Below are 10,927 nucleotides of genomic sequence, written 5' to 3'. Positions count from 1 at the left end.
AACTGGCTCACATGCCGGAGCTCTGGCTGTTTTGTGACAGCTGGGATGTCTCAGGTTACCTATGAGTCTTTAAACCATTATCGATTTATGGAAAATTCAACTTTCTCTGTCAATATTACTATGACCTGGTAAAGAGACCATAAGCACAGCCTGACAAGATTGGGTTCGCGTTATGAAGAAAAGCCCCATAGAGAGCAGAGGCAGGTAGTGGCTCCCAGGGCAGCATCTCTGTCCCATCAAATGCACTCCAGCCCAGCGTCCTCGTTGTGCGAGCAGTTGTTCACACCCCAATTTGGCTTTTGACAGTCGAAAATTGAACGTTCATTCCCACTGCAATTCACGTCATCAAGCCAAATTTGTCCAGAGCCTTTGGAAGATGAATTAAACAAACAAACAAACAAACTGTTAGACAAAAGAAAGAAGAATATGGTTTGGGTTTGTTTTTTTTTTTTTTTCTAAAGAGACCCCTGTGGATAGCAGGTGTGGGTTGGGTTGCACAGCTGGCTTGTTGGAAATCAAGCCTTTGGGCACAGTTCAAGCAGCACTGGACATGCATCTCCCCTCTCCCAAGGGAAGTGAGCTTCCCCTTTCAGGAGATCTTCTTTGCTTTCCTGCTGCTCATGTAGAGGATCTTACCATGGTGCTTTCTGTGTGTGCATAAACTCCTGTGCCAGGCCTGGGGAGGTGAAAGGCTGTTGTGGACTCACCTGCTGTGGCTGTGAAGGTAGAGATTGCGCGGGTGTATCCCAGCATTCGGCAGACCACAGTGGCATCTTGAGTGCTCCAGCCATCGTCACATATTGTTCCCCACGACCCTTCGTGAAAGATTTCCACACGGCCTCTCCTGCCCCCTCCCGCGATTCGTACAAAAGTACTCCAGCTGCCTGATGTTTCAGAGGAGAAGAAAATAACTCTACTGGTCATATACGCATGAAGAAAAAAGCATACTGAAAGACAGAAGGAGTGACTGCCCAAACTGGACGAATGTTCCCATCTCCACGGCTGTAGCCAGGATGGGACCAGAAGCTACTGGTAACTCAAATCTGAACAACTCAAAGCCCTCTCCTGGGCCTAGAGACACCAGGCTACAGCTCAGAGCTTGGACCCCTTCGTTCTGGTAGCTGTGCTGCAGGTTAACCAGTGTGCGCAGGGGGCAAGTTGGTCCTTATTTCAGATAACATCAATGCCAGAGGGCAAGTAGAGAAGAAATAGAAGTCAAGTACCTTCTCCTTTTTCACCTTTGCTCCCTTTCGTTCCTGGTGAACCTGTTCCAAATTAAAAAAAGCAAATATTTGACAGATGTTAGGGGGAAAATTCAGTTATTAACTTTCTCTGAATAATCAGGTGAGTCAAAGATATAAGGGCTCTGTCCTCTTGAAGAATGAACCCCCTGAAGTGACTAAGGGAATGTGAAAGAAACACGGCAAGAAAAGTAGTATACCATACAGCAAAGTCTTATTAACATGAGACCCAAGAAAAGGACCACTTGCAAAATCCCGTCTACTCATTCATGAGAAAAGTATCTTATTCCCACTACTACCGGCAAGATTACACCTCTGATAGCCTTTGGGCTTTCCAGAAGCAGGCATGGTATCTCCCAGAGTACTTGCAGGAAGATCTACATCATGGAGTTTGCTTTCCAGGTACTGGCACTGGGCAACAGAAAGTCACTCCCAAGAGTCCTCCACATTTCTGTGTATCATCCTGGTCTTGAAAGCAGGAGTGTTTGAAAAAAAACCCAATGAGCTCCTCCCCCAGAAGCTATCTCCACAAAGCACACATTGCTGTCTCCTTCTGGGGACCAGGAGAGAACACCCATGTAGAGGGCAGTCCCTAGCCTCGGGTCACCCCAATCGCACTTTTACCCTCCTCCAGAGGCAAAGCTCCACAAGAGGAGTGCATGAAGGACCCCCACATAGACTCTAGTTTATTTTATTTTTGAGGACTGTTATACTGCTCTATGTGAGCAATTAAAAGAAAAACCATCTGGAACACTGGTTGCTTCCCATGGTCTATTGTAACTACTGCTTGAGGATTTTTATTGCTACAGGTCTTATGGTTTTGGAATCATTCTGTGATCAGAAGGGAGAGGGATAAGGATGGGGAATAGCTGCAGTGTTGGCCCTTTTGAACTATTTTTGTGTCCTACAATTAGCAAGGCATAGTTAAATAGCACTGGTGTTTCCAATTCAGTGCTCCTGACTGCCATGTTTATGTGGGATTTATCCCAACAGTGTGGTATGCTGCAGAGTGTCTTTGTACCAAGCAAAGAGGAAGATGGTTTGTTCCAGTTTTCTGTGAGATCAAGAGTTTGAGGAAATCTAATGTATCTGATTACTTGCATGTCTTTAACACATCTCCCAAGGTTTAAATGTGGCACTCCACAAACTCATCTTCTGGGAAGACTGATCTGTCTGTTGAGTTCCTCAAAATGAGCTTTGTTAACATGCCTGTGCCAGTCTGTGATGGACAGCCCCAAACCCTAATGCACCATCAGCTCCACAGACCCCATGGCAAACAGACTTACCAGGCAATCCACGGTCTCCCTTGGCTCCTTTTACTCCTGGTTCTCCTTTTGGACCCTGACTGCCAGAATCACCCTTGATTCCTTTTTGACCAGTTAGGCCTGGGCTTCCTGGGTGGAAAGCAAGAAAGTCATTGCCTTTGTCCCTTCCCAAGGAAAGAACGAGATGAGCATTTCACATTGATGCAGAGAAGTGGAATGTGGCATTTAAAGTACTTTGCATCACCAGACTAAGTCATGTTGTCGAACAAGGGTTTACCTGGTGGGCCCTGGTATCCCTTTTGCCCTGGAAGACCTAAGATCATCAAAACAAACAATAATATTATAAGACAGATGTTCATACATTTATAAAAGTGTATGCAAACTAGCATTTATAATGGATTTCAACTCATCTAGTTCAGCTATCTACACCATAGGCATCTATTTCTGAAGTGGGTGTCTGATTTCCCATTATACTCAGTGTGGACCTCATCAATCAAGAAAATACAGGCAATGGAGAATCATCTTCTCCTGAAGTTGATCAACTTCTGGTCATTTATTTCAGATCCTAAACTCCACTGATGGGATAAAGACCATTCCTCCAGGTGATCTTCAATGACTGTATATATAGATGTGTACATTTAAGTGCATCAGACATATGCAAGCACATAATGCTGGGCCAGGTGACTCCCACCCCTATCGTCCAGTTATCAATGAAAGTAGAAGGGTGCAGCACTTGGACCTTTGTCATGTCCTGATGGAGATGAGAGGTTGTGTGCACTGCAAAAATTCAGGAAAAAATGGTTGATTCAAGAGAAATACACGGGAACAGACTTGTACTGCAAAATGTCACCCTATCTGTTGGGTGCCTGGGACAGAGAGGCATCCTTTGTCAGATGGAAGGTCACATAAAAGGCATGTTATGCCTATGTTATGTGCTCTAAGTTGGCCTCTGAAGATACCTTTTCCTGCAATGCAGCAGAGGAGGCCAGGACAAATGCTTGCTGTCTTCCTATGCTCAATAACCCACCCCCATCAGCTTTACAGCCAGTAAAATTTGTCTTTAGCTCCAGGGTAGGGAGGTTGTTGTCTGGTTCACCTTAAACTGCTGCTTTGTGCATTTTCTGCTTACACAAAAATGTAGTCAACATCACCTCCTCCTGCATGTTACAGACAGTAGAAACAACCCCTCCAGTGAACAGCTAACAACCCAGCAGCCTGGCAGAGGCCCAGGCCCAACATGGCATCCTGGGATGTGTTGGGGCTCCAAGAACAGGACTCAACAAATCTCCTTGCTGTTGCGGACCTCTTTCCAGTGTCTGCATGATGCACGTTGTTGACCCTGAACGTCTTTTATTCTCCTTTACCTGATTCTCCTTTGTCTCCCTTTTCACCTTTGAGTCCTGCAATGCCTGGTGTTCCTGAAATTAAAAGCAAATCAGTAAGGGTGAAGCCATCACACAAAGTGAGACCAGAGCAGTTGCTCAGTGAGTTACAGGTTTCAGTAGTGTTGTACCTGGACTACCACTGGGCCCCAGGTCCCCCTTCTCCCCTTTCTGACCAGGTCTGCCTTCGATGCCAGGAATTCCCTGAGGTCCATGTGGTCCGGTTACACCTTGAGGTTTATCAAAAGCAGCACATGTGAAATGCAACACAACATATGAAAGTGAAAAAAAAGAAAGACAGTTCAGTCACCAAGCCCTGCACTATGCAGATTGAGTTGACCCTATGAAGGCAAAACAGTCACGGAGTCTCTCAGAACTGCAGTCCTTCCGTGGCAGCACTAATCTCAGTGGTACAGTGAGTGTTGGTCTGGAGTGAAGGGCTGTCCTTGCAGACTGTCAGCCTTGAGAAGCACAAGTGCCGTCCTAAAAGAGCAGCCACTTTCTGCCCTTGCGCGTGCACACATGTCAGGAAGGAGGACATGGCCCTCCGTGGCACTGGACCCTTCTTTCTCGCTCATTCTCCTGCACAGTAAGCAGGGTCCAAACGAGACAGCCAAGGCTGTGGGATGAGTTTACACAACACTGGAATGTATTTTTAATCTAATCATCATCTTCTCTTACCCATGTTGGGATCTAGCTTTGTCATGAAGCATGATTTAAAAAAAGATCAGTATCATATTTCTAGAGGAAACTGCATGTTCTGTACTGCTTACCTGCCTCTCCTTTCTGCCCAGGACGTCCAGGCTCCCCCGTGCTGCCTGTAACAACATCCTAGCATGAGTGCTAATGAGGCTTAGCCATATGCTTCAGGTAGGGCAACCCTGAACCATGGCATATGTGCTGTGTCCTCTGCACTTACCATTGAAACCTGGCAGTCCTGGCACTCCCTGCTGTCCCTGAGGACCCATTGGTCCACGGGGTCCAGGGTCCCCTTTCTGACCCGTTTCACCTTTCTGACCTTGGGGACCTATCAAACAGCACACATGTATAAATAAAAAAAAAACGAACCAAACCAAACCAAAACAAAACAAAAACTTATTCATCTCTGCAGCCAGTGGAGCACCTCTGTGTAGCTTCAGCAGTAGCAGAGTTTGGCCTCACACATGCCTTGACCATTGAATGGCATTCCCATAAAGCTGTACGAGGACAGAGCTGGATGGCACCTCAATAGTCTGCCTAAGCCACCTCCAGCTCTGTCAGACTGCCTGGCCAGATGTTTGTCTGACCTGCTGTTAAAGACTTGCAGTGGTGCCATGACACTTCCCCGAACTATTGCCCAAACTATCCCTATCACTGGAATGTTTTATTCTCTAAATACCCGTTATGGCAGTCTGAACCCTTCCTTTCTCTTAGCCACAATGGAGACAGAGGACTGTGTATTCCACTCCTACGCTTCCAGGGAATTGCCACATCTCCCCTTAGCCTTCTCTTCTCTGAACAGCTGGTCCCAAAGAACCAAATTACTTGAAAGTGCCTCATTTAAAGACTGACATCTTCATCTTTCTGCTCCAGAGTGATCCCATAATCCTCACCTTTCGGTATTCCTACTTTCACTTCTCTCTTCTGGAGCAACTTGTTATAAGAAGTGCACTGGAGCACGTGTGAGCTGATGGAAGATCTGAGGAAGGTCTAATCAGCCTGTCCAACTGTCCTCCATGGTCTGCACCACACACATCTACTTTCTTTTGCTATCCTGCTTTCAGGTGCAGCCCATGTGAGACCACTGAATAACAGTATCCAGGAGATGCCAATTAATGCATGCTATACAGGAGAAACACTATGTATAACTCTTCTACTTATAGGTGTATAAAAGTCAGGCTTATATAAGATATAAAGTTCTCAGAAATAGGTTTTACTAAAGCAAGGACTAACATCCACATGCTTATACGTATAAATTACTTTGTATTCTTTTATACTATGAAAATCCTACTGCAAACATCTCTGCTTTAATGTGGAATAGGCTGATAATTGAATACTTGTGGCTTTCATTAGATAAATGTCACTCTACAAAGAGACTTCCATGGTACAGACTCAACAATTTTCATGCCCCCTTCCCCCAGTCCTCGTCTGGGAGCTTTGCTGAAGTTTTGTCGCTAAATGAAATCCCTTCAGATCAGGTTCCTGTGTCCTGTTCATCCAGTTCCCTCATTGACTGGCAGGCCATGCTCAGGGCTGACTGGATTTGTACGAAATACTGACCTCTTAAGACTTCTGGTGTTTTAAGCAGAATGAGTTTAAACAGGAATACACAGGAGAATCTTAAAAATTTTGCGGTAGTGAAGAAGTCTTACCTGGAAGACCCATCTCTCCTTTTTCTCCTCCCACTCCTGGTGCACCACGCGGGCCAGGAGTGCCAGGATCTCCTTGGCTCCCCTTCTCACCCTTCAGTCCATGTAAGCCTGTGAGGACACCACCACTTTTTTAATGCTTCCTCAGGTGTTGTACTTACTGAATGCCAGAAGCAGGCCACGTGGCTCAGCTGCGGGCATGACCCAAACTCTGCTCTCCGTGTGCTTGTGAGTGACACTGGTGGCAGTGGGGAACTGGCCCACCATGACCGGTACACACTGACTTTCAAAATAAGATTTTTTTGAGCTAAGTTTTGGTTTTTTCCATGTTAGTTTTGCATAGGCTTATTTCAACTCCAATGACATTCCTATTGACTTAAACCTTGACTGAGGACAAGATTGCACATAAAATCATCCATAAAGCCACTTTATGTTCATCCACAGAAGTAATTCAGGTGTCAGAAAAGCCTTACCTTGGAATCCTCGTTCTCCCTTTATTCCTGGTGGTCCCTGTAACCCTGAGAAGTTAAACACATGTATCAGCCGACACACATCATCTATTCACAGTAATGGCTAAGAAGACATGAATTTTTTAATCATCATTTGTGCACACTGCTTCAGTCACCACTGAGGCAAATCTTCAGCTGGCAGGGACCAGCACAACCTCTTGAATAAAGTCTGTAGAGCTCGGTTGAGTGCATGGCTGGGCAGGGGCCAGATGTCCTCCAGCCAAGCCCAGCTCGTGGGGACCTTTGGGGAGATCTTTCCTGAAAATGCACTGAACTATTGGGCGCTGATGTATAGTAATGGTGCTTGGCAGAAGGTGCTGGTTCAATGTTGCAAGTACAGCCAGAAAGATATGAAAACATGATTTTTAAAAATTGTATTAGTGGGTTTTGTTTTAATTTAGGAAAAGATCATCAGTGTGGCCAAGAACAAGGAATGGATGAGATACAGACCTGAGCTAACGAGGGTTGCATCTTAGATCACCATCATCGGATCATTAGATCATTATCATCAGATCGTAGAAACTATTGCCTAGTCCAACTTCTGCTCAAAGTGGAGCCAATATTAGATTAGAATTTGTGGCATCCTCACAGTCTGAAGGTATTTATCTCCTGCAGCAAGTGTAGTTCTACCCAAAACCCCCAGGTTCCCAGGGCAGCAGCGTGTGTGTGGCTGTGCAGGGGAGCACTCTCATCCAGCTCATTCCTGAACCTGTGTGGTCATTTCCTCTGGGACAGAGTAGGCAAGGTTCCAAATCTGTCACCGTTACACACACCATTTAGCTGTGGCCCTGCAGAGCAGGGATTAGGGAGGTGTCCTTGAGCTGTTCTGGAGCGAGCTGGACAGCAGGACTTGCTATGTCTGGAGCAAAAAGCCCAGCTATCCTCTGGTTGTGGGATGCACATAACCCCCTCACTGGTCCTATCTTGTCTCACACGTATATTTGAAATGATTATTGCAGATAACCCCTGAACTTTTCTGGTGGGGTAGCAGTGAGGAGGCAGAGCCAGAATTGTTCCTCTGTGGTGGTCACCAACCTCTGTGGCAGCGCTTGGGCAAGCTGAGCTCCTGGGGGATCACTCAAAGTTGCAACAGGTCTCCTTATGGCCAGGGGACTGGGTGTCTGTGCATTGGGTAGGATATGTGTCTAGAGACTGAAAGCCTAAACACTCACTTCAGGTCTCTTAGGGGAAAAAAAGAGAAGGAGGAAAAGTTCCTTGTGGCTCATTTACTAACATACCTGGTGGACCAGGATATCCTTGGCGTCCAGGAGGCCCTGAAATGAATATTAAATGGATCTCTTTCAGTAGTCATCACTCAGTGAGGAACATACTAGTATGGGGTTGATAGGCTTGATGTCTGGGCTGAAAACACCACCCTTTTAGAGGGCACCCAGAGCCCAGGTCTACAAGCTTCAGGAGGGGAGAGCAGCCCAGCACTGCATGTGCAGCTGCAGCAGGATCCAGGGGAGCTGCACAAGGTTGTGCTCCAGCTTCCCCACATGTGTCCAGACCCCCACCCAAGGCACTTGAAGCTAGTGTCCAGCCCCGGACACCAGGACATCACTAACTGACAGGAAGACCAAATCTTGCCCCAGTTAGTGGTTCATCTGAACTAGGTTTTTAGCCAGGCTTTTCCAGTAGTGCAGAGGAACCAGCTTTTTCCCACTGTACAGACAGCATGGAGAAATGGAGCCATACCTGCAACCAGGGTGATGTTATTCAACATCATCATCAGGTTTGCATTGCTGCTTTTAATTATAGTGATTTCCTCTTCCATGCTTCTCCTCCAGTTTTCTGCTTCAAGTCCCATGAGCTTCTCTCTAGAGATTCTCTCCAAAAGCAGTTTGCTGGCAAAGGAGCTTTCCAGAATCTCTTCTGTATAGGAGGTATTTTGTTCTTGAAATTTCAGTATCTCTCTCTGCATCTTAAAAACTGAGGAAACAAAAGGCCCATGTGGTGAATATTTCCTCCCCTATCTAGTTGGGAAATGTCTGTTAGGCAGAGCAGCTCCTTGGCACCCTTGAAGGATATCTGGGGTTAAATACCACCACCGTTTGACCTGAGGAGGTGGTTTTCATGTGCTGGTGCTTGCTGCAGATAAGAGTGCAGCCAGGAGTGCTTTTGCAAATGCTCATATATGGGGTGGGGGAATGGTTTCCTTCAGCAGCTGCTTTGACTTGCAGTGTGCAGAGGAGCATCCGTGCTCCCTCAGAGGTTTTCCATCTGTGTGCTCATCCCCACTTGCCCATACCCCCTGAGAGCACCCAGCAAAGCTGTCTTTTGATGTCAAGCTTGCAGTAAGGTTGCAGTCTTACCTTTGTATGCCAGCAGCCCCTGGCCAGCCGTCAGCAGCAGCAGGTAAATGACGAGGACTGCCCGGGCACAGCATGTAGATGGCTTTCTTTGGCTCCGAGGCTCTAAAACCCGACAGAAGTAGGGTAGACATCCTCTCACATCTCTCCTGCTACTAACTCTGTGTTCTTCCAGCTATTTAAGGCTTGGCCAGGATAAATCAGCAGTGCTTTCCAGCGACAGGGAGCAGCAAGGTCCCTCTGCAAGGCTGCCATGTCCTACAGGCTGCCTTCCTCTCACCCAGGCTTTGCACTGCAATTCACTTGGTCATCTTTTCATTAGCCAATTTAACCAGCTCACTTCCAGCAAGACTCAACCCAGCCTATCATAGTATGAGGTAGCTCTCCCATTTCTGCACCCATAAACTCTCTGTTTCTATTACATTTGTATATCCCAGACTGCCATTCAAAGAGGGTTGATTGCTAAGACCACATGCCCTCTCCATCAAGAGCGATGCATTCATGCAATTGCAGCAGCAAATCATGTATGCATTGAAACAAATGAAAAATCAATAATAAATTGAACTGCAGAACAAATGAAAACAAGCTGTAACATTTTAAACAAATTGTCACCATCAAGTGTAAAAGAAATAAAACACTTTTTGTTGAATTTTGGATTTTAGGGAGAAAAAAAATCAAAAACATTTATACCTACTTCACACATTCACTAAGTTGCCTTTAATTGAGTTTTTTGAAGTAATGTAATCAGGAGTTTAAAGTCTTGGTTTTGAATGAGTACAATGATTTAATTAGTTTTACAATAGAATGGTTTAGTCAGCAATGAAACATTCATATTCAGCTAAGAATTCATAAACTTACAGTTTTCTATTTGATCTGGTGTTTTCAGTATCTTAACTATTAAGACATGAAAGGTTTATTCAGCGAAATCAGGCATTTTCTAAAACAAGAAAAGAACTAATTTTTTGTGATTCTCAGCATCAGGTTTTGGCTAGAAATGACATTTTCACATACTTCTCTTTTTAAATGGCACTTAATTTACTAGCAAAATCATTATAAAAATTATTTAATATACAGTACAAATATAATATTTCATTTTTATGTACTGTTTCTTAATAGACCAGATAAAATCCATATCAATCCATTTAACAAAAAGAATCCTTACCACTTATCTGAAAGGTTGTAGTAGCAGCTGAAGCAAACCCAATCTTGTCTGAAATACTGAAAGTGTTCATATCACTCAAATTTCCATCTTCCCCATATCTGTCTTTAATTTTCATGCCGAATTTCTTGTGGCTAACCTAAAACCTTGTCAGATTATGGACAATAAAGAACTGAAGGGACTTCCTATCTGCTTCCTGATTTGATATGTTTTCTGATATGCTTTTCCTATCATGAGCTCAGTTTTTATAGACTTGTGAGAAATCTGATGTGGTAATTTGAACAGTTCCTCAAAAAATCCCACAGCTAACATATTCAGCTGATTTTCTGTGCTCACTTGGGGACACCATGTCCATGGAGCCTTGGGTAGGATCCTGCAAGACATTCAGCCCTGAGTTATTCAACATCTGTGCAATTTGGTGGGGTTGGGCATTTTGCTTCTAACGTAAGTAAACCTTCTTACGTCGCCAAGAAGATCTCAGGTTCAATATTAGCTTGGAGATCCATCCCCTGGGAAGGGAGGTACAGCACTGCATGCAAGTGAAAAGCACAGTAAATTGCACCAAGATGACACTTTAGTGATGGTACATGACTGTAGGGCAGGGAGGGAAAGAATCAGGAGGAATTGTGAAGATGAGAAAATGATGGTGGGATGGGGACGCTGAAGCCCAAATGGGTTTGGGATACAATGGAGCAGAGACACTTGCAGCCT

The 10,927-nt window shown here is 45.1% G+C and overlaps 1 protein-coding gene across 1 annotated transcript; it reads right to left on the bottom strand.

Moving 5' to 3' along the window:
- Positions 1-236: 236 nt before the first annotated feature.
- Positions 237-10,334, bottom strand: MARCO (macrophage receptor with collagenous structure). The gene is made up of 15 exons (XM_010016289.1): positions 10,220-10,334; positions 9,061-9,162; positions 8,444-8,677; positions 7,982-8,019; positions 6,710-6,761; positions 6,240-6,347; positions 4,808-4,915; positions 4,662-4,706; positions 4,020-4,118; positions 3,871-3,924; positions 2,784-2,819; positions 2,528-2,635; positions 1,224-1,265; positions 708-884; positions 237-367 (listed from the first exon to the last, which is right to left on the bottom strand). Exons 1-15 carry the CDS (start codon positions 10,332-10,334, stop codon positions 237-239), a joined length of 1,449 nt encoding a protein of 482 aa, XP_010014591.1.
- Between the last annotated feature and the right edge of the window lie 593 nt (positions 10,335-10,927).

Source organism: Nestor notabilis, unplaced genomic scaffold (assembly GCF_000696875.1).
Source record: "Nestor notabilis isolate BGI_N333 unplaced genomic scaffold, ASM69687v1 scaffold5896, whole genome shotgun sequence".
NCBI lineage: Eukaryota > Metazoa > Chordata > Aves > Psittaciformes > Psittacidae > Nestor > Nestor notabilis.
This window is presented reverse-complemented; position numbering and strand designations above follow the sequence as displayed.

Bases quoted from the DNA above. Each gene is read 5' to 3' on its own strand.
- MARCO (XM_010016289.1), bottom strand. From the start codon at position 10,334: ATGAAAATTAAAGACAGATATGGGGAAGATGGAAATTTGAGTGATATG. The intron at 3,925-4,019 runs GTACAACACTAC...TTTTAATTTCAG, and splicing joins GGGGCCCAGTGGTAGTCCAG to GAACACCAGGCATTGCAGGA. The intron at 2,820-3,870 runs GTAAAGGAGAAT...TGATGATCTTAG, and splicing joins GGGAGACAAAGGAGAATCAG to GTCTTCCAGGGCAAAAGGGA.